General features: G+C 45.5%; 1 protein-coding gene across 4 annotated transcripts in view; it reads left to right on the forward strand.

The window, feature by feature from the left end:
- The window catches only part of ARMH4 (armadillo like helical domain containing 4), a 109,151-nt gene that overhangs the window by 79,552 nt on the left and 6,234 nt on the right, over nt 1–23,365 (forward strand). For all 4 annotated transcript variants that reach the window (XM_084632455.1, XM_084632454.1, XM_084632456.1 and 1 more), the window contains exons 6-7: nt 14,953–14,984; nt 23,016–23,150. In XM_084632455.1, coding sequence (XP_084488581.1) covers nt 14,953–14,984; nt 23,016–23,150 — 167 coding nt within the window. The remainder of the gene's footprint in view (nt 1–14,952; nt 14,985–23,015; nt 23,151–23,365) is intronic.

Genomic DNA, 23,365 nt, shown 5'->3' on the forward strand with positions numbered 1-23,365 from the left:
GGCCATGTCATGAGAATACACGTAGATAAGTAGGGTGGGGCACAGTTTTGTAGAGTCCTGAAGGTGATGAGAAACTTGACCTTAATCTCATGGAGAAGGCAATGCCAGTAGGAGGACTGATGTGGTCAGATAATAGGTTAGGAAGGTGGTCTTAGCTGCTGCTTGCTGTATGAACTGGAGGAGGAAAGAGCAGGACTTAAATAGATTCTGTAGCTTCTTGATCTTACGCCAGGTCTACACTACAAACTTGCAGTGGTATAACTACATCGCTCAGGGGTGTGAAAAATCCATAATCCTGAGCGACGTCTGTCATAAATATAAAGGGAAGGGTAAACCCCTTTGAAATCCCTCCTGGCCAGGGGAAAGCTCCTCTCACCTGTAAAGGGTTAAGAAGCTAAAGGTAACCTCGCTGGTACCTAACCAAAATGACCAATGAGGAGACAAGATACTTTCAAAAGCTGGGAGGAGGGAGAGAAACAAAGGGTCTGTGGTCCGTCTATATGCTGGTTTCTGCTGGGGATAGACCAGGAATGGAGTCTTAGAACTTTTAGTAAGTAATCTAGCTAGGTATGTGTTAGATTATGATTTCTTCAAATGGCTGAGAAAAGAATTGTGCTGAATAGAATAACTATTTCTGTCTGTGTATCTTTTTTGTAACTTAAGGTTTTGCCTAGAGGGGTTCTGTATGTTTTTGAATCTAATTACCCTGCAAGATATCTACCATCCTGATTTTACAGGGGGGATTTCTTTATTTCTATTTACTTCTATTTTTATTAAAAGTCTTCTTGTAAGAAAACTGAATGTTTTTTCATTGTTCTCAGATCCAAGGGTTTGGGTCTGTGGTCACCTATGCAAATTGGTGAGGCTTTTTATCCAACATTTCCCAGGAAAGGAGGGGTGCAAGTGTTGGGAGGATTGTTCATTGTTCTTAAGATCCAAGGGTCTGGGTCTGTAGTCACCTAGGCAAATTGGTGAGGCTTTTTACCAAACCTTGTCCAGGAAGTGGGGTGCAAGGTTTTGGGAAGTATTTTGGGGGGAAAGACGTTTCCAAACAGCTCTTCCCCAGTAACCAGTATTAGTTTGGTGGTGGTAGCGGCCAATCCAAGGACGACGGGTGGAATATTTTGTACCTTGGGGAAGTTTTGACCTAAGCTGGTAAAGATAAGCTTAGGAGGTTTTTCATGCAGGTCCCCACATCTGTACCCTAGAGTTCAGAATGGGGGAGGAACCTTGACAACATCGTTATCCCCACCTGACAGCGCCGTGTCAACAGGAGAGCTTCTCCCACCGAGTAGCGACCGCCTTACAGGGAGGTGGAGTCACTGCACTGATGGGGGAAGCGCTCCAATCAGTGTAGTAAAGCGCTTCACTAAAGCACCACAGTGGCACAGCTGCAGGGGGGTATTCTTCCTTCCCGGAGTCCTGCACTTAGGACGGAAGAATCCCAGGCACTGCTACAAGCTGGGGACCGACTGGCTAAGCATCAGTTCTGCGGAAAAGGACCTGGGCATTACAGTGGTCGAGAAGCTGGATATGAGTCAGCAGTGTGCCCTTGTTGCCAAGAAGGCCAACGGCATGTTGGGCTGTATTAGTAGGAGCGTTGCTAGCAGATCAAGGGAAGTGATCGTTCCCCTCTATTTGGCACTGGTGAGGCCACACCTGGAGTATTGTGTCCAGTTTTGGTCCTCCCACTACAGAAGGTATGTGGACAAATTGGAGAGAGTCCAGCGGAGGGCAATGAAAATGATAAGGGGGCTGGGGCACATGATTTACGAGGAGAGGCTGAGGGAACTGGGGTTATTTAGTCTGCAGAAGAGGATAGTGAGGGGGGATTTGATAGCAGCCTTCAACTACCTGAAGGGAGGGTTCCAAAGAGGATGGAGCTTGGCTGTTCTCAGTGGTAGCAGATGACAGAACAAGGAGTAATGGTCTCAGGTTATAGTTGGGGAGGTCTAGGTTGGATATTATGAAAAACTATTTCACTAGAAAGGTGGTGAAGCACGGGAATGGGTTTTTAAGGCCCAGCTTGACAAAGTCCTGGCTGGGATGATTTAGTTGGGGTTGGTCCTGCTTTGAGCAGGGGATTGGACTAGATGACCTCTTGAGGTCTTTTCCAACCCTAATATTCTATGATTCTGTGACAAGCCCTTAGATAATTTATGGTCCCCATCACCTCAGTATCGGAACACCTCGCTGTCTTTTCTCTCCGAAGGCCCCCATGAGGCAAGGCAGTGTTGTGAGCCCCATTTGACAGACAGGGAAGTGAGGCAGAAACAGGCTGAGTGACTTGCCCAGGTCACTCAGGAAGTCTGTGGCATAGTAGGGAATAGACACCAGTCTCTGGCTAACCCACCCTAACCATTAGACCACACTCTGTCTCTGGAGAGTTTGTAGTACTCTTGATGGGAAATGAAGACTTGGATGAGAGTTCTAGCTATGAGGCCAGAGGAAAGTTTGGCTCTCTAACAGTTAATAAAAATGGTATTGTTCAGATGTCTGTAAATATTAGTTTGGTTAATTAGAAGCTCACACTGCAGACATTTGTCTGAAAACTTAAACGATAACCATCAATTTGACATTTGTCTGTTCATCCAACCGTTCAGCTCTGGTTTAATTGGGTATGGAGGGAAATAAACTTATAATTATCATCCAGTGAAAATATTTTTCTGTGCGGATTTCTTAAAACATGCTGCCTCCTAGCAAAATACCATTTTCTCTGTTGTTTATTTGTCTGATTAAGTACATTTTCATTTTTTGAAGGAAATTGATTTGACACAGCATCTTACCATTAACTTGTCAGAGCTGAGCAGATGAAGAGAGAAGCATTTTTTTAAAATTGTCCTCTGTAGTCTCATAAAAACAAGTCATTTGTGTCCGAGAAAGAGGTGATATCTGTAATGTAATAGGACAGATCCTTTTGTGTCTCTGTTAAAGTAATCTTTTTGATTTTCAGCCTTTAAATATTCCTCTTTTGTTGGGAGCAAATAATATATTTTGAGATTTGTGTATGACTCTGTGTATAGAAGCGGAGGATGGGTGGGTGGGTTTGGAAGAAACAACTCTAGTAAATTACACAGTTTTGTGTGTGTAACAGAGATTTAAGAGATGCATTAAAGAACACTAATAACCAGTTTTCTAACTGCAGACAAAGGCACTTTTACACTTGCTTTGGGGATACAATGTCTCAGCTGTAGTAAATTGTGAATTATAAACTTAATGGGGGCAGGCTCTCTCATTCTGGCTAGAAGGGGAAAATCATTTTGAATGACCAGTACATCTAAACATTTTACACTTTGGTTTGCTTAGACCGCTGCTGGCTAATATTCTCTTGGGTTCCTTGTGCTCCCCCATCTGTCTGTCTCCATCTGTTGTCTCTTGTCTTATCCTTGGTCCCTGCTCCAAAGAGCTTACAATCTATCTTTTTATTCTGTGTCTGTACAGTGCCTAGCACAAAGTGATCCTGGACCACAACCCAGGCTCCTAGGTGCTATGGTAATACAAATAATTAATAATACAAACAAATTAAGTGGTCTTCAGAGTTGCAGCTTCATTTCTGTACCACAGGATTGTTTCCCATCCAAATTCATATTGATGTGAATTGCAGTTAATGGCAATGGTTAGAACAAAATATTCTGATCTCCTAAAAGTATATAGTTAACGAGCAGTTTACTGAATTCTGAGAACAGTAACCAGTATGCACTTCTTCCTGCATATTTCATGTAAAAAACTATAGATGTGACTATTGGTATAACAGCTTAATTGCAAGCTGCAAGTACTCTGGGTAAAAAAAAAAATTATCTTTACATATTACTGTAGTGCATAGAGGTTCCAGCCCAAGATAGGGGACATGTGCTAGGTGCTGTATACTACACATGTAGCTACATGCTGCAGTGAAAGGTATTCTGCACCCTTCCATAATGTGTCAAAGGAAGTATTATTATTCCTGTTTTACAGATAGAGAATGGAGGCACACAGAGAGTAAGTGACTCACCCAAGATCACATAGGAAATCTGTGGCAGAGTCAGGCTTCTGAGTCCCATTCCAGTTCCTTAAGACCATCCTTCACTCGTCTGTCCTCAAAGTCATTGTGTTTATGCTCATTAGCATTAAGAAGATTACATAGCTCTTGTCCAGTGCCAAGCTTTGCATTGTCCATCCTTTTCCTGGGATGAACCATACTGCAAAGTAAAGTTGATAATGGTCTGTTCGAGTGATGCAGCTAGAGGGCAACATGTTGTACAGCCCAGAGCCTCGAAAGTCTGCCTAGAGGGAGCTGCAAATGAAGAATTGCTTTAGTTCCTTTGGGCCAGTTTTCATGGTGCAGGGGACTGGCAAAGGGGTGTGAGGCCTTTCACATCTAGGCCACATTGTAAAATTCCAGAGTCATTATCTCATAGCTTTTTGATGGTTGCCTTTATTAAATGAGTCATGGTTCAGTCCAGCTCTGATCAGATGGGTGTCTACATTTAAGAACCCGCTTCCCCCATCATAACTGGTGCTAGTTGGCACCTTAGTTGGCAGTCTTGGCAGAGAGGCCAAAGGTGTGAATGGGCTAGGGTTGCCAAGTTTGGTTGGATATATTCCTGGAGGCTTCATTGCATAGCAGCCTTTAATTAAAGATTAATTTTTAATTCCTGGAGACTCCAGGACAATCCCAAAGTGTTGGCAACCCTAGAATGGCCTTGTAGGTGTATCTCACCCTACTCCTGGAGAAGACTTACCGCTTTGCACGCTAACCTTTCACTCCCCCATTTTTGGGCAGCCAAGTGCTTTCTTTGAGGCAGATGATTATCCCAGAATGCACTTTAGCAATTTCACCCTTGAGGAAAGCGTAGCGCTGCTTGCAGCCCTGTACAAGCATTTTCTAATTCCAAACAAATATCTTTTCAGCTTCTGTCTGGAAGTCTGGCAGCTTGGTGGATTTCGCTAGCCAAAGTCTTCTGGGAACTTTTTAAATGGGGGCACAGTATCAGTGGGCACAAAACTGAACTATAGAAACAAACCTCATGACAAAAGCCTGGTTCAGCCAGACCCCATGATACCATCGGGTCTGGCTTGTGGACTTTATACCTATCTCAGTGGGAGAGATGCCAGCCCAGTATCAGACAGAGCTTAGGAAGTCAGTATGTTCCTGCAGAATTTCTGAGGTCTGCCAGAGGAGTGCTGTGAGGCTTAAAAGCTACCTGGAGAGTTCCTGGAGGGGTACTCTTCAAACCCTAACACTTCAGTACCTCCTATGCACTGCAGGGCTTTACCCTAAGTTAGGGGGGAAGGGTTAAGAAATTCCACAGGATTGCAGGAGTAGCTGGTGGCAGGGACAGCCTGCAGAATGTAGGAGCTCTGAGTCCACTGATCAGCGAGTGAGTAGGGAAGTAAAGTGTGACATGCCTGAATGTGAAACGACTGGGCATGACTCAGAGCTGTCACCATGCATAGCTAACAACATTTTGTATTGTCAGGATCTTAAGACTTCAGCCTCTGTGCTTTCTGCCTGAGCTCCATTTTTAGGGTTTTTTGCCTGATGCCCTAATTCATCAGAACCTGGGTGTTTTTAAACTTTAAAAATCTTTGGATGCCTCTGACTATTGATATTCAGCTGGGAAAATGAAGGAGCTGATCGTATGTCAGTCCCTGAAGCGATGCCTCTTCCCTTTTGTTTCATCTACTTCAGGAAGAAAAAGGGGGTTTGTGTATTTGAACCCACAGAGGACTCAGTCCTGCCGTCCTATCCCAGGCAGAAATCTTATTCATTTCAGTGTTGGGTTTGAGTAAGGGCTGCAGGGTTGGACCCTAAACAACCTTTACCTATGGGTTGTATTGAATCTTTCAGAACTCTTGGTTTTGACACTATCTGCTACGATGGCTTGGGGGTATACACCTGGAGTTTTGGTGCTAGACTTTCAACACTGGCCTTTAAGATTGTGGCTGAGTGTTATTGATGTGTGGGACTTGCATGCACATTTAATTGTCAATGAAAAGCTTGTGAACAGAATTTCAGGTGTTGGTTTTGAAATCGTGGCCATGTATAATAATCAGGGGTATAACTTGTCTGTCCTATGGCTGTAAAAATATAGTTATTTGGAGATGGCAAATGTAAAAAATTAAAAATGATAGAACAAGCATATTGTCACTTTGGTTTCTATGCTATGTAAAGCATCAGGGGCACGTGAATGATGGAGAAGACTTCTGTTGCTGTGAGAGCCGGAATCAATTATTTATTAATCTTCACCAGAAGGTAACATCCTCGGATGGGAAATGCATTTTCTTAGTTGGGGAGGGGAGAGGAGGAAGGGAAAGTGAACAGAAACATTAGTCTTTTTCTCATTGCGTTGGAGTGGATAATTAGGTAATTACAGTTATTACAATTATTAAAAGTGGACAAAGCAGGAAGCCCAGAGGAGTTACTTTCCAGAATTCTGAAGGGAGCAGCGAGGGAAGCCGGAAAAAGCCTTTGGCAAAGCAATTTGACAGTTCACTGTGGATGGAGTTAATACTGGAGGTCTGGGGTGTGGCCAATGTACTGCTACTCAGCTTTGGGATAACACAGAGGAGGGTTCATGAAATTAGGTCAGTGACTCTGAGTTCATTTGGATGTGGAAAGTATTGGGAACAGTGAGAAACATGATTAAGGGCCACATATGAGGATTCAGGGGAGGAAATTATAATTAATGTGCTTAGGTTCTTTTTTTGTTTTCCTTGGAAGGGTCCTTCAGACCTCTGTCTGAGCCTTACTTTACCCCACTTTAACCCTACCCTCCAGGCCGTATATTGCAGTCATCATCTTTTCTGGCAGAATGAGGCTGGGTAAGACTTTTCAGACTGTCATTCTCCACAGTTGGTGATAGCCATTGACGAATGTGAAGTACCCGTTTTCCAGAGCTTGTGTGCATTGCTTACCCATTCAGAGAGTTAGGCTGAGGTCCTTGCCCAGCATGGAACTGGGACTTAGACTTTCTTCTGGCTCCTAGGTTTGCAAATTACACCTACTTAGACACAGGAGTTGAACCAGTGTAATTATGACCAAGAACCACTAACCCAGGAACTTATCCTTGCAACAAAGCCCGTTGCCAACTGTGCCCACATATCTATTCAGGGGACACCATCACAGGGCCTAATAACATCAGCCACACTATCAGAGGCTCGTTCACCTGCACATCCACCAATGTGATATATGCCATCATGTGCCAGCAATGCCCCTCTGCCATGTACATTGGTCAAACTGGACAGTCTCTACGTAAAAGAATAAATGGACACAAATCAGATGTCAAGAATTATAACATTCATAAACCAGTCGGAGAACACTTCAATCTCTCTGGTCACGCAATCACAGACATGAAGGTCGCTATCTTAAAACAAAAAAACTTCAAATCCAGACTCCAGCGAGAAACTGCTGAATTGGAATTCATTTGCAAATTGGATACTATTAATTTAGGCTTAAATAGAGACTGGGAGTGGCTAAGTCATTATGCAAGGTAGCCTATTTCCCCTTGTTTAACACGGCTGTTACTCTGAGACCAAGGGAGTGTGTAAGAGGAGCTAACATCGACCACCAAACACGTCACTTCTGAATATGGTCTGTTACCTTTAAAGCATCCATTCTAGAAAGGAAGAATGGACAGTACTGCCTCAGTTTGCTGGTATAGAATTCATTGCCTCTCTTTGGACACACACCAGAATTTAAAATTGACCCTGATTGATAGAGCAGGATCATGTCAGTAGTTCTTAATCGTTAGCACTAATGAATGGTGTAGGGTACCAGCTGCAGTATGCACTCTGGCTTAGGAAGAAAGGTGACTGAGCTGTAGTTCAGACTGTCTGCAGATGTGGTCAGTCGTTCAAACATCTTTTATTCTTTTTGTACAGAACTTTCAGTATTGGCACCTTCCATTGAATAATTCATGTGGGATGTATGTTGCCAGAGAGTTTCTACAAAAACTAAATCAGAGGTAGCTTCCAAAGCTCCTTTTCTCCTCTGTGTTGTAAATCATATCTAATCTCTCCTGTCTATAAAGAGAGGCAATCCAAATATGCGTGACTTTAGATCAGTGACGTCTTTATCAGAGCTAAGTCTGTTTCAGTGGAGTTATCAAGGTTCTTATCTTTCCCAAAGCTTGTTACATTTTTATTAGAATCAACAGAACAAGGCTTTCAATCTGTAGTATTTGTCTGGCTCACATCTCCATAGTATCTGAGCACTTCACAATTCATAATGTATTTACCCTCGCAGCATCCCTGTGAAGTATTGCTATTATTCCCGTTGTACAGATGGGAAACCAAGGCACAGAGAGATTAAATGACTTGCCCAAGGTCACAAAGGAAGGCTGTCGTGGAACAGGGGATCCAACCCAGGTCTCCCAAGTCCTAGGCTTATGCCCTAACCACTGGATGACCATCTGTGTGAAAACTGTGTGTACCTTATAAGCAGTGGACAAAAGCATCTGCAAATATTTGTTCGTGCAAACAAATTTTGATTCAGTGTTGTTCGTGACATTTCATGTGCTTATTGGGTCAAGTTCATCCATGCAGCAGGCCAGCAGAAGACTAATGTGTTGCCATGTCCCACTTATACCTTCAAAATAAGCCTTGAAAGTGGAATTTTAGTTGTGTCTAGGCCTTGAACATGGGGAAATTTCACTTTCTGCATATTTTCAAGTGCCCTGACTTTACTAGCACGAATACTGGTGAGATGTGAATGATTAGCTTGAATGAGCAAATATTTGTGAAAAACCCAGTTTTGAAATTCTCACTGTGTTGATCAGACATAAGTTACTCACAGTTCTGCTCCCTGATTGGATGGCTTGCCATATATTACTAACCCACACTGCTCAAACTGTGACTATTGCAGTCATGCGTGCAAGTCAAAATCCATGCTTTCTTGGGTAGTTACCTTAGTTACACATAAGTTACATATGTTATTTAAATGACAGTCGCATGAAATACATTATATAAATTACAGTGAAACTTATAGATTATGCCTGGAATTTTCAACAAATCTCAGTGCTGGCCAACTCTACTCCCGCTGAAGTCAATGGTTCAGACTCCACATTGAGTTTGGACAACACTGTGAGCTTCTGATAATCCCTCACTTGCATGTTTAGTTCTAGTATGCTCAGTTTGAGCAATCTAAAGACAAAGAATTATTCAGTGCAGAAATTTGTAAATGCAATCCATCGAAATGTTGCAATCTGTTCAGACATTTTGGGAGCAGGAATAAGACAAAACTAGTTTAATAAATTGTCAGAAATTATTTGCTAATCTCTAAAAGATTTAAATGACAGTCACTAGAGTTCTCAAGGTAGATTTCATTTTCATGTGAAGATATTATCTTTAAGGTTCCCTTTTCAAGATCAGGACAGAATACTAATATTTTATGAATAATTACATATAATAGAGGCTATATTCACATACTTAATCAATGGTAGCTAAACAAACTGCACCTGCTGTAAGAACAGTTTATCCAGTTATCAATCTTACTTTCCATATTTGTATATTCAAAATAATTGGACAGTACATGCTTTTTTTAATCACAACAGTTCTGTCATTTTCCCCTTTAGTGCTAAAATTAGTTTTATTTGTTGGCTCACAATAAAATCAATACTTTGTAATTCACCATAATCCACAAGTTAATGAGCTAGGAAATTATTTTGAAAATCCCAGTCAGTGAAAGGGCAAGGATAACAAGCGTTGTTAATGTAATAGCAAATAAACTGTCCTAGAGCATCGCCATATGCTGTTCAGTTCAAAAACTCTGTGCACGCTGGTGGACGTCATGGTCTCCAGAGTCTGAAGTCAGCTCATCTACATGGACCTGTAGAGGCCTTTTGCTGGGCCACTTTATTATTTATTAGTAACTTGAGCACATACTTAAATACATTGCTGAACTGGGGCCTATTTTAGCAACAGATGGTCAGTGCATAAGGCAAATAGTGGTCCATGTCTCAACGTACGTCTGTCCTAGAAGACATCCTCGTATTGTTTTGAAGAGTGAGACTGAAGCAAGCGTTAATAGTCTTTGAAAGTAGGGATTAGACTGTTACATGATCCTCTCCCCAGTGAAAGTATCAGCCTCCTATATAAGACTTGTTACAAATATTCTTACATTAATTGCTGCTTTAGAGATGCTCAATTGTTGTTCTTTTACAAGGAAGTAGGTCATTCTATTCATGAGATTCCTACTGCAATGTAATTATTGTGAAAAACAGATAACAAATGGGTTTTGTGCTTAACTTGAGTTAAGGCAAATTTAGTATAATTAAAGCTCTAACAAGCTATATTTATGTGTATATATCTACGACTTCCAGCTAAATCTTCAAAATGTGCATTGAATTTTATTTTGGACCTACAGCCATTCCAATACAAGTTTGAGAATTCATTAGACTCTTACTGCATCTAGCATAGGAAACTGGAATGGAAAAATAATAGCTTAGTTAATTAAGAAGCTTGGTTCTTTTATTACTGTATGCAACTTTTAGCAGAATTCACTTGAAGATTTGCCATATTTTTTTCCCAATATTTTTGTTTTCTAAATAGAATTTTCCCCTGTGATGGCATCTGTCAGATATCACCTGCTTTCTCTTTCATTTTCTGCTCACTGAAATATAATGAGGTGTCACGGGGGTCACTCCTCACAGTGGCTTGGCAGTCCACAGCCGGGCCACTCCTGCCCACTACTCTGGGCCATGGCCAGTAGCTTCCTGCTCTATCTTCCTTCCTGCTCACTATCTCTATTCCCTGGGCCACTTCCCTGCAGCCTCAGTTTCTTCTGCTCCTGCCCCCAGCCCCTTTGCTCTCTTCCCAGGGCCTCAAGCCTGTAAGTCCAGGTAGCACGACAGGAGCTAGCTCCCTGGGTCCCTGCTAGCACCTGTCCTTCCCCAGGTGCTGGTCTCGCTGTAGCCCCCTAGAAAGCCAGTCTTCTCCCTAGGGCTGCCTGCAGCAAACTAACCCCCTCTGGTCTGCAGCTTCCTTTTATATGGGCTGATTGGGTGCTGATTGGCTGGTGCAGCCACCGCCCTAATTGTCTGCAGCCACCACCCTAATTGGCTGTTTCCCCTGCAGCCACTCCTTTGGCTGCCTGCTGCTCAGCCTCCCTAGGCTGGTTTTAACACTCTCAGGGCTAGTGCGGGGCACTTGAGGCAGTAGAGTAGTATTTCTCCTTGATATGCAAGTGAAAGTTACACTTTAGTTTTACATGGAGTAGCACAATGCGGGGAGCATAGAGCTATGTTTTTCTCTCCGTATTTCCTTTGCTTAACTTAATATTCAAAAGGGAATCCAATTCAAAGCCAGCACTTCTTAAATGCTGTTGAAGACCCATGAAAGGGGTTGGAGAAGAAGGCATCTGTGTGTGTGGAGTGTGTGTGTGTAAGTCACAGAGTGTATCTGCTTCTGCTCCAGCCCACTGGCATAAGTTAGAACAGTTCAGTTAGATACTGTATATGCCTCTTCCTGATCTAAACAGCAGTTGACTATGCACTTGTTGATTGCCACATTTCTTCCATGGCTGTGTTTTAAAGTGTGTGTGAGAGACTTTGTACACTGTATTTGTTTAGGTATGGAAGGTGCTATGTTAACATAAGAAATTATTGATTATTGAAGGGGGACTATCCAAATTGATCCAAACCTTTAAAAGTGGCTTAGTTTAGGTTAGTAATCATGAGAGGGTTTGGCCTGGATCTTATTTCTTCCCACCCAGTTTGTCTATCCCTCTTTTTTAATCTGACAGATTTAAAGCCCATTCACTCCTGCCCCGCATTGCTATACCCTCTCACCCACCCGTGTAGGCCTCGCACAAACAATGAAAGAAAACAGAACTTAACAATGGACTAAGCATCAATTCCTATGCTAGTAAATGTTAGTAAACCAGGCTGCAGCTGCAAAGTTATCACACATGACCCTTAATATTTCTTGATCTACTACCTGCAGGTTATTTACAAGGCCACTTGTGAATTTCATGCTTTGTCCATTGTTAACCTCCGTTTTATTACTTCTGTTTTCTTTGTTAATGCAAGGCGTATAACCCATAACATTCTGATGCTCTAAGCCGCCTTAGACTGTCTGGTAAAAGTGGCACTCTTTTAATATGCCAACAGGCAGACTCTCATACTGCAAGTGAAATCTTTGAAGTGATGCCCTGTAGGGAGGTATCCTTTATAAATCAGGTATCTCTCCATAATGGAAATGTGTCAGATTACATTTGGGATCTACTGTAGCTTGGGGAAAGTATTACCTGAAAGAACACTCATCCGTCCAAAATTATGGACAGATCTAATCTCTTCCACAGTGAAAAGTGGATCCTTGACTACTGTTTAAAACGTAATCATTGGACATTGATAAAAGAACTGGTTTTCACTAGTCCACTGCCTCTTAGTATGAGAGAAACATCCATATAAAACGATGGCAGATGTCCCAAAGGCTAAGCATTTTGTCTTCAGTGCCCTAAGGCTGAATCTAGCATTACCAGTAGAATTAATAAATGGTGCTCCCACTGTTAATCATTTTCAGTTCTTTGAGATTATCTTGATGTTTAAGTCCATAGTGCATGACACGAAGCAGGGTTTAATTCTTTGATATGACATGAGTTATCTTAACTCTCAGCTGGTGATAGCATGAACCTGCAATGCATTTGTAACTAAACCAGAAATCCCTTGGGAGGATACTCCCAGTTCCAATAAAGTCCCATGACTGACCTAATGAAGCCCCGGACTGGTGTATTGCTCCCTGTGGGACTGCATGTACTCCATTCCACAGGAAAATCACAAATCCAGCCGCCATAGCAATGAACCTGCAAGGGGACAGCTCATCTAGGAGTCACCAAACAGACCAGTGCTGATGCAGCACCTTGGAGAGCTCCTTGGATGTCCCTTAGCCACACAGCAGTATAAGTCTGCAAAGTCTTTTGAGTCCTCTCACCAGCACACAGCATTCCTGCGGCTGCTAGTTCAGCGCCTTCAGTGGTAGCAAGAGCAGACTGTGTAGTGTAGAATGTTCACCGGTGGCCACAGGTGTTTTAACCACCATGTCTTCTAGGCTTACTCCGAGCAATGGTAAGAAATACGGTGCTGAATGCACCAGTAGCTGGTCTCCACTCGTGCTCCCACCTTTTCTGTGATCAGTAGAATTGAACTAGTGGGTACAACAGTGGGAAACATTGTGGGCGAGGGAAGGAGACTGGAGCAGGCCCCTTCCCTAAGGGGCCACATTTTAAGAGCTGTGTGCACCAGATAGTCCCACATAACCCTGCATGACCTTCCTGTAATTGGGTAGAAACAGGGAATTATCTCATTTGTGCATGTACAGATGACTTGCACTTGCAAATGTGAGCAGCTGGCTCAGAAAATAGCTTCCCATTAGTCTGATAGGTGGGTCTTTGGTGAATCCAACCTTCCTGGGGCTGAGACTTGAACTGGGGGCACTAGGGTCCGAAATCAGTATCTCTGCTATTTCAGCCGAAGGCAAGTATCTAACTCATGTCACTAGTGGCTGCATCCATATCTGCTTTGCAGGTTTCTTGTCACAAGAGGGCACAGCAACCTCCATTTGTTGCCAGTTAACATGCCAGGAGCACAATTTCAGTCCAGTAGAAATCTGAAGAAACTTCTCTATGGTGTCTTGAATTAAGTCAGTCACAGAAGCAATTCAGTAGCCAGAGGACTGGTGCTGAGCACTCGTCATGCATCTCACACGTTCCTTCTACAGCAGTTCTGCAGTATTGATGAGTTTCTCCGCAGTCCCTAGATAGGAGGGGATTTCTTTTTTTTGTAACGGGGACCTGGAGTAGAGACTAGCTGATGTGAGCATCTTAAAGGCAGGATAAAACTAGTGAACAGGCATAACAGACCTTTCAGAGAGACTGTTTTCAACATGTGCTTTTCAAACATGGATTTTCCTGTATTGTCAGAAGGCAGGGCCACTTTTGTTTGCCACGGGTGGCCAGAACTGTGACTTTGACTTGCCTCTGTTTTTGAATGACTCTCTTGGTTATTTATAAATAATTAATAATGACTTGTGTAGCACTGGAAACATACACAACACTTCGCAAAATCTTACAGAGTAAGACACACTTCCTACTCTGCAGACTCTTCAATCTAAGGGACAAATTGTGCCCTTTCTCCTTTGTGGATATGTGCAGAGTTGTAGGGGCTGAGCAAATTTCTCCAGGGCAGATGCCAGCAGACTGCCTCAGGGACTGCTTGAGGGAACATGCTGAACAGTGCTCCTGAAACCAGCTGGTGAAAGGTGTAGCGTATGTCCCTTCCAGCACCAGAGGCCAGCAGGTGGGCAGTGGGGACGCAGACCTGGCTTCCCTCTCACCGCAGTACTCAGGGGATGCTAGGTCACCATCCTGCCTTGATCACACATAGCTGGAGTAAGAAGACCCTTGAAATGCTCTCCCATCCTAGTTCACCCACTCTGGACAAGCCAGAATGCAGCCCTATGCATAAAAGCTATCTGTGAACCCAATGGGAAAAGGAGTTTTCAGTCTCCAAGATAAACATACCCTTTTACAGAGAAAAGAATCCTTCTGAATGGGAGAGTTCAACAGAAGCAGACAGTCACACTGCCTGGCGAATCTACAATTGACCACTCACCACCAGATTTTTCTCCCTTGCAAACTCTATACACATGCTGGGAACTGCTGGGATGAGGGAACCGATCGTGGAACATTCATCTTCGTCTTCTTTTCTTTTTCCCTCTTGAGACCAGTGGTGCCCGGATCATGCAAAACGATGCCAGTTCATCTCCCATCAAGCGGAATTTGTTAAAGTTTCTTTTCTGGCTGATTTGCTGCATTCTGTCTACTTAATAACTGAGAAAATATGAAACCTAATGAAAATGTTACCCATCTGTCAAGTTTACTGTGGCTATTTGTAAACAGCATTGTTACTTATGTTATATTAATTAGATACAAATTATGACTGCAATTCATATATTTTTCTCTTCCTTATTTTTTAGTGAGAAGCTGGATGGAAAAGCTAAAAGATAAGGTAGGAAGCTCTTTATTTCCCTTGATTGATTTTAAAGACAATTAAATTTGGACTTTTGGAAAAAAGAAGTCTAGACCTGTGAAGTTATTTTGGGGAAGTTCTATGATCGGGCTGGATAGCTTCTCATCTCTCTCCTTCCATCTCCTGGTTGGTGAGAGGGAGGGAGCATTTCTCTTTCCATTCCCAGCTGCTGGAAAAGCTGACATTTTTTTTTCTCCCTCTTTCCTTCTTGTCTCCCTGGAGGCCTGGGACGGGATCGCAGTAGGTCTGCTCTGTGGGAGTGGCACGCCTGTGCCCTAGTGCTGTTTGCTCTACCTAAGACTGAGATGACGTACCCCCACGAACATGCACCTCTAAAGCATAGGGCGAGTGTGACTCTTCTAGGACACAATCTATGATAGTGTGTGTTCCCCTGTCCTAGTGCAGCACCCTTCCTTAATACCACTCGTGTGCCTGTTCTAAACCCCGTCCTTCTGATTGCTGCCCTGCTTTCCTCCCCTCTCCTTTCAGGCCTCACCTCAGCTGTGAATCCCTCTCCCAGCACAGTGTAAGGGTGCATCTTTACTGTGTATACACTGTAATTAGACACCCGCGGCTGGCCAGTGCCAGCTGACTCAAGCTCACGGGGCTCAGGCTTTGGGGCTGTTTCATCGCAGCATAGACGTTCGGGCCTGGGCTGCAGGCAGAGCTCTGGAACCCACCCACCTCAGAGCGCTCGAGAGAGTGTGCGTGAGAGAGCGAGAGGGTGCATGCGCACGAGAGAGAGAGGGGGTGAGAGAGAGAGCCTGCGCGCGTGCGAGTGAGAGAGCGAGAGGGTGCGCGCGCAAGAGAGAGCCTGCGTGCGTGCGAGCAAGTGAGAGAGAGCACATGCATGCGAGAGAGAGACGAGAGGGCGCGGGCGTGAGAGCAAGAGAGTGCATGTGAGAGAGGGAGCATGCGAGGGCGCATGTGTGAGACAGCGAGAGAGAGAGAGCGTGAGAGAGAAAGCATGCGTGAGAGAGACCAAGAGAGCATGCGCGGGTGTGAGAGCACGCGAGAGAGCATGCATGCGTGTGAGAGAGCATGCAAGAGAGAGCGTGTATGCGAGGGAGAGCGTGCATACATGCGTGCGAGAGAGAGCGAGTGTGCATGCGTGCGAGAGAGAGAGCGCGTGCGCCATGCGGCTGCTGCTGCTGGCTCTATGTTCAAGAGGAGCTGCAACCGCCCAGAAAAGCCAAGAGGAGGTTGTGGGGGCAACGAAAGCACCAGTGTTCTGTTCACTTCCCTGGGGAGTTATCGGTGGACTCAAGGAGGACCTGTTGCACCAGCCGCAGGGTGGGACTCAAACAGCTTCTCAGACATTGCCTAGGGAGAAATACAAATTTTGTAATGTTGTGAAGCTACTGCAATGTTATTTCATTGACAACAAAGAAATGGAAACCAAAGAAGAATAAATCAGGTGGCCCCTGAGCTTGGAAACACATTTTTGTGACTCACTAGGGCTTAGAACCCCTTTTGGCAAGACCAGAACGAAAGCTCTCAGGGCCTGGACCAATGATCAGAAGGGGAAAATAACACTGATCCCAGCAGTTCCACTCACCCCCACCCAGCACCGCCTACCAGAACCTGAGCTCATCAATATAATGGGGGAGAAGGGATCAGGATAGCAGTTTTCCTGGAATGGCGTGTGTGAGGGGATTAAGGTGAGTTTCTACCCCTCCTGTGTTGAGGTGCTTGTCTGCCTGTACTAGGGAGGAGGTCCAGTGTGGGGGCTTTTAGCAAAGCATCTTAGCCTAGGACTCAGCCAGTCCACCCCAAAAGTCTCAAGATGCGAGGGAGGGAGAAAACCATCTTCATGAGGAAAACAAAGACCAAGATTGAGTGTCCTGAGTAGCATGCACGCAAATGTGTTGCCTGCTAATGCCAAAGCTACCCCAGTTCATTGCACTGACTTGGTGTCATTTTTCTTCTCACTGAGTGTATATCTTTCATTTTGCTCCTCCTGGCACTTCCCTCTTTCCCTCTCCAGCTTTTTCCTTTCCCTGTTGCAAATGCCTGTGCGCTCTGCAATTTCAAATTGGAATTGCTCTGTTCTTTCTAATATCGATTGAGCCTGTTGCAGGCTGGTGCCGTATTTCATTGCTGTGCCCCAACCCAGGCTTTACTGCCGTTGTTCCAGTGTAAAAAAAATAATCTGTTAGCGTCCACATTATGGAGGGATTTGCCTCAGATTCACAGACATCCCAGGGGATGGGAATTATACTGGGCTGATTTTTTTTTCATGCTACTTTATATTATCTAGTAACACTTTGTTCCAGTTCAAAAAAATAAACACCCCAACATAAAATGCTAAATAAAACTACGCACTCAACCTCTTGTATCCTTTTTCCTATTGAGACTCCTAGTAAGATTTAGGCTTAATATTTTCTCTTCTCTGCTCAGGATTGCACTCGGACTAGTATATGGCAAAATTCTGGCCACCTGAACCCCTTACTGCCTCCTGTCCCAATTCTCCACCAGCCCATCTGACCTCTGATGGCTCAGGTCCTGTGCCGAAGGGAGTATGCCGTGGTTCTGCGAGAACACTGTGTGCAACCGCTTTGGGAGGCAGGGAGTGCATGTGAATGAGCCATCCATGCAATCCTGTCTTTGGGCTCCATTCAGGGGCTGTGGAAATGCCACAGGGGATGGGCAGATAAGGGGTCACTAAACTGATGTCCCCTTTCTTCTTTGGTTTTGGGGGGGTTAGGGATCATGGGAGTGTCTTCCCCCTCTTCCAAATGTCATGAGGGGGGTTCTTTGCCCCAGTTAGCTCTATCCCACGTGCAGCCAGCATGTAGAGTGATGCCCGTGTGGCCTCTTTAAAGTCCTATGTTGTTGACCCTTTCCAAGCCCTGTGGAGTCAGGCAGGCCCTACTCCCTGCCAAACATCACCTTCATGGGAGCAGTCAGGTTCCGCCCCCAGGGCTGGGTGCAGAGAAGTGGCTACACAGCCGCCCCGGAAGTGAGGTTTCCCACTGAGTATACATGCAGTACTCCACGGGCTAGGGTGTGAGGTAGTAGGGCCAGGATTTAGCCCATACTGCAGGCATTTGGATACAGGATCCTGACACAATTGCATGAGGAAGCTCTAGCAAGGAGCACAGATTTGCTAGGGTCGTGGCTGGCTGGAGAATCAAGATTCGGACACAGAACAAACACAGCTTTCTGGATTGGAAACCATGCCTGGGCTAATGCTAACAGCAAGCATTTCAACCTCCACTTGTGGTCTGCACTCACAGCAAAGTTCCAGGAATAGAAATGCCCATAGTGTATTAATTAGGTCACACAATTAAGGCACCTTAATTAACTCTCTGAAATTTAGCCATTCAACTGTATTCTTCCGAACCTCCTTTTGCAGTAACTTTCCTTTTGAGGGAGGCTACACTTTCAAAAAATGTACTTGCAGCATGCGGTAATGTGCCATTAAACACACAGTGAATGCAAACAAACGGCAAACACATTCCTCAGGCCTTGGGATACAGGGATAAAGCTGTTACTATGGGAAGAGCCATTCCTGTACCAGACAGACAAGGTGGGTGAGGTAATATCTTTTGTTGGACCCTCACCCACTTTGTCTCTAATGTCCTGGGACCAACAAGGCTACAGTCCTGTAACAGCTCTAAGAGAGCCATGATATTAAGAGGGGTTTATGATGTGGACAGTGTATAAATCAGCTCTCACTAACAACTTCTTTCGCAGGGAAAAGTATGCGTTTTCATTCTCCAGATTAAAATCCAAAGGCAATGTGTGCCAAATAGCATTTTTCCACTTAGCGGTTTATGGAAGAAAAGCAATTATGGTTAAGAAGCATGTGTCAGATTCTTCTAGCTCAGGGGTGGGCAAACTTTTTGGCCCGAGGGCCACATCTGGGTATGGAAATTGTATGGCGGGCCATGAAGGCTCAAGAAATTGGGCGTTGGGGTGCGGGATGGGGTGAGGGCACCGGCTGGGGGCGTGGGCTCTGGGGTGGGGCCAGAAATGAGGAGTCAGGATGCGGGAGGGGGCTCTGGACTGAGGCAGGGGGTTGGGATGTGGGGGTGGTGGGTGAGGGCTCCGGCTGGGGGTGTGAGCTCTGGGGTGGGGCTGGGGATGAGGGGTCAGGAGTGCAAGAGGGTGCTCCGGGCTGGGACTGAGGGAGTTCAGCTTGTGGGAGGGGGATCAGGGCTGGGGCAAGGGGTTGGGGTGCGGGAGGGGGTCAGGGGTGCAGGCTCTGGGCGGCGCTTACCTCAAGCAGCTCCCAGAAGCAGCGCCATGTCTCCCCCCCCGGCTCCTATGTAGACCCATGGCCAGGCAGCTCTGTGCGCTGCCCTGTCCACAGGCGCCACCCTGCAGCTCCCATTGGCCATAGTTCCTGGCCAGTGGGAGCTGCGGGGGCAGTGCTTGGGGCAGGGGCAGTGTGCGGAGCCCCCTGGCTGCCCCTACGCATAGGAGCCGGAGAGGGGACATGCTGCTGCTTCTGGGAGCAGCACAGAGTTGGGCAAGCCCCTGACCACACTCCCCAGCTGGAACACTGGAGCAGGGCAAGCCCCGGACCCCGCTCCCCGGCGGAAGCTCGAGGGCCGGATTAAAATGTCTGGAGGGCTGGATGCGGCCCCTGGGCTGTAGTTTGCCCACCTCTGTTCAAGCCTGAGACTCCCTCAGCTGAATGTGTATGATTGCAAATGAATGAGGACCAAAACTAAAAGGCCCCCATTTTCAGCAGGCCTCTGAATTGTGCATGTATCCATCTGCATGTGTCAAAACCATTTTGGACACTTACACTTGCATTTGTGTGTGCATATATGGAAGGGTAAGGACCTGACTGACTCAGCTGTGTGTGCAATGCCAGAGCTGTTTGTAAGTGCAAATTTTGGGTGCACCCAAACCGTAGGAGCACTAAAAATGTGGGTTAATTTTCATTTAAAACAGTAAAATGTAAAACAACACACATTTTTTAAAAAGTGTTTTTGTAAATCTAGCAGTTATTTCCAAAATATTCATTTTTTTTTTTTTGGTTACTGGCCATTTCCCAGATTATAAACTGCCAGGCAATGCAAATTTGCTTATAATCAGTAGTGAATTTAAATCAGGTTATCCTAGCTGCATTTCTCACAGCGGGTGTTCTTTTCTTGGCTGAGTTACATGTCGCGTCTCAGCTGTGATAACAGCATTCCCTTAGTTTTACTGTACTGCCCACTTAAATTATGCAGCAGGAAAGTCACCCCTCCTTACAGACAGGCAGAGTAATTTGGCTTTGTGCATGGAATCAAGCGGGAGCGGGATGGAGTTGGGCATTTACCGTCTTTCCCCAATCTGTGGGCACAGTCGTACAACTCCTCTCCAGCCACTATGTCAGCTGCTGGGCTGGAATAGCATCCCTCTGGGCAGGAAATCTTGGGCCACTGGGTCAGTTTAAACCTAGGTCCTGTTGCTGCCCTGTTACCATGTCCACAGCACCTCCCTCCTCCTGGTCCTGTCTGGGCAAAATTTTTCAGCCAAAACATTGTACTGGTGGAAACAGCCGATCCAGGTTGAGCAGAATATTGAGCAAATTCGTGCTGATTTTGGTGACTTATTTCAGTTGGGGGAAAAAATTGTAAGTTTTGTTTTGACACTTCTGATCTAAAGCAACTTTTTCTCTCAAAATTACCTTCAATTTTATTTTTAAAACAGGGCGGGGAGACTTGAAATCAAAACGAAACACTCTAGATGAAGCATTTTGTCCTGACCTTTTCATTTGCCCTAAATTTTAATAATGTTCAATTTTGGGTTGACCTGAAACAATTCGCCCTCCCCCAGAATTTCCAGCAAACTGAAATATCCATTGTTTGCCCAGCTTTAGTAGGCATTGCAGAGACTCCCTGCCAATGCCAGTGTGGCCCCCGTCTACGTGGTGTCCTCCTTATTACAGAATGGAGAGCTTGTATTTAACAGCCTAATTATTTCTATGTAGGTATTAGCCTAGCAATGAGAGCCTGCACCAAGCCAGTGTGTCCTGTTCTCTGCAGTCCAGAACCCCGCCTTCCAAAATGGAGGATGACCATTGTTCTCTGCAGCCATATGTTTGCACAATGACAGACACTACGCACACACGTGTGTACTCACATCCCCCAACATCCTTGTACAACAGCTATTCCTCATGCACACGCATGTGTTCACACACAGGCACAGACCCAGCCTAGCGTATAGAATCATAGAATATCAGGGTTGGAAGGGACCTCAGGAGGTCATCTAGTCCAACCCCCTGCTCAACGTAGGACCAGTCTCCAACTAAGTGGGACAGAAGGCCTTTGAGTGGAGGGTGACGTTAGCCCTGGCTGAGTGGGACTTCAGTTTCAAAGAATGCATTTTAAGCACACGGCAGCGCACAATTAACCACGCACCAGGGAGTGCAAAGAAATGGCCGTGATTCCATAAGAGAACTGAAGCTCCTGGCCAATTGTTCCCTACCCTGAGCTCACGTAAGCCCAGGCCCCTTTATTTCTGTGCTCTGATTTAGGCACACCTCATGTCAGGGGTGTGGTGTTCAACATGCAATGGGCCTGTTGACGTGCCCGTCTAGGCACACAATTAGTTATAGGCCTACAACCCAGGCTTTTTTCTCTCCCCCACGGTCCCCTGTTAACAGTGACACTGCGCCACTTGCCCACAGCATTTGCAATCCAGTGCCTCATTTATTTCCTTTCTGAAGAGTACAGAACGGTGGTAACTGTTGTCAAATCCTTTGTTATTCAGTGTCCCTGTGCAGCCTTTGGAGCACAGCTGGTCACAGGCTGGGAGTGAGCGAAGAGTCATTCCAACTCTAAACCCCAGCCAGCCTTAAACAGGCAAAGGGGCAAATTCACCCTGACGTACACAGGTAACTCCAGTGGTGTCAGTGGAGTTGCAGCCACATATGACAGTGGTGACTTCAACCCAGAGGTTTTAATGGAACTTGACCCTTTACACCAGGGCTGGCCGGCCTGCGGCTCCGGAGCCCCGTGCGGCTCTTCAGAGGTTACTACGCGGCTCCTCGTCTAGGCACCAGCTCCGGGGCTGGAGCTACAGGCCCCAACTTTCCAATGTGCGGGGGGTGCTCACGGCTCAGCCCCTGGCTCTGCCACAGGCCCTGCCCCCACCCCACCCCTTCCCGCCCCTTTCCCCAGAGCCTGCCATGCCCTCGCTCCTCCCCCGCCCCCGAGCCTCCTGCACCCTACGAAACAGCTGATCAGGTGGTGCGAGGAGGGAGAGGGAGGTGCTGATCCGGTGGGCGGGAGGCGCTGGGAGCAGGGCAGGGGAGCTGATGGGGGGCTGCTGACATATTACTGTGGCTCTTTGGCGATGTACATTGGTAAATTCTGGCTCCTTCTCAGGTCCAGGTTGGCCACCCCTGCTTTAGAAGTTTGGCTCAGGCAGGGATTTAAAACATGGGAGGGGGTTGATGTTGTCTGAAACTCATTTAGTCTGTGCCTAATCTTCAGATCCTATAGTGCTGAGCACAGTACAAACACCTCAATAGGCCAGGTATCGTGCAAAGAGCCTCATCTTAGGCTATATAGCAAATTATCTTGCTTTCACTAAAAATTGATGTGGGGGGCAGATTATCCCACCTCTGCCTTCTGCAGCATTCTTACACCCTCCTCTGAAGCAGCTGGCTCTGGTTACTATTAGAGTCAGGAACGGGAGAAGATCTCAGGTCTGGTCTAGTCTGTCAGCTCCTATGTTCTTATGCGAAAGCTGAGGCTGATAAATGTGTATACCTGAAGGCTAGACAATTTATATTGTTGCATCTGCATGCATTTTAAAAGGGATAATGATACCTCTCCTATAAAGTATTCGGAGAGCTACTGCTGAAAAGCATGATATAAGAGCAAGGTGGTGTTATAAATAGTTCTGAGCCCTTCCCACTTTTTCAAGGGTGTTTGGTTGTGTTTGGGAACATACTGTAAAATAAAGCATAGAAATACACTGCAGTCTTACGCTAGTGGAGAAAGGACCATCTTGAATTGCTTGCCTCTTTAGTATTGCTGTGATTGTCTCCTTTTCATGTAGGCGGGATACATGTCTGGGATGCTGGTTCCTGTGGGGGTTGGAATAGCTGGAGCCCTGTTTATCCTGGGAGCGCTCTACAGCATTAAGATCATGAATCGCCGAAGGAGAAACGGCTCCAAAAGGCATAAAAGAAAGGTACAGCAAATGTAAAGAAAACCCAGATCTGCTCTCCTGACCACTCTCCTGTTCCCATTTGTGGTTCATAAAGTAGATACAAGCTAACTGTGGAGCATCATTGTGTGTTTGGGTTGAAATGGGCCACTGTTCTAGATTATATTAATTATAGTGGGGGAGGGGCAGGTGAAGGAATTGAAAGGTTTTGCCCATGTAATTGACTCTAAGCTTTTCTT

Source organism: Lepidochelys olivacea (assembly GCF_965140295.1).
Source record: "Lepidochelys olivacea isolate rLepOli2 genome assembly, chromosome: 6".
NCBI lineage: Eukaryota > Metazoa > Chordata > Testudines > Cheloniidae > Lepidochelys > Lepidochelys olivacea.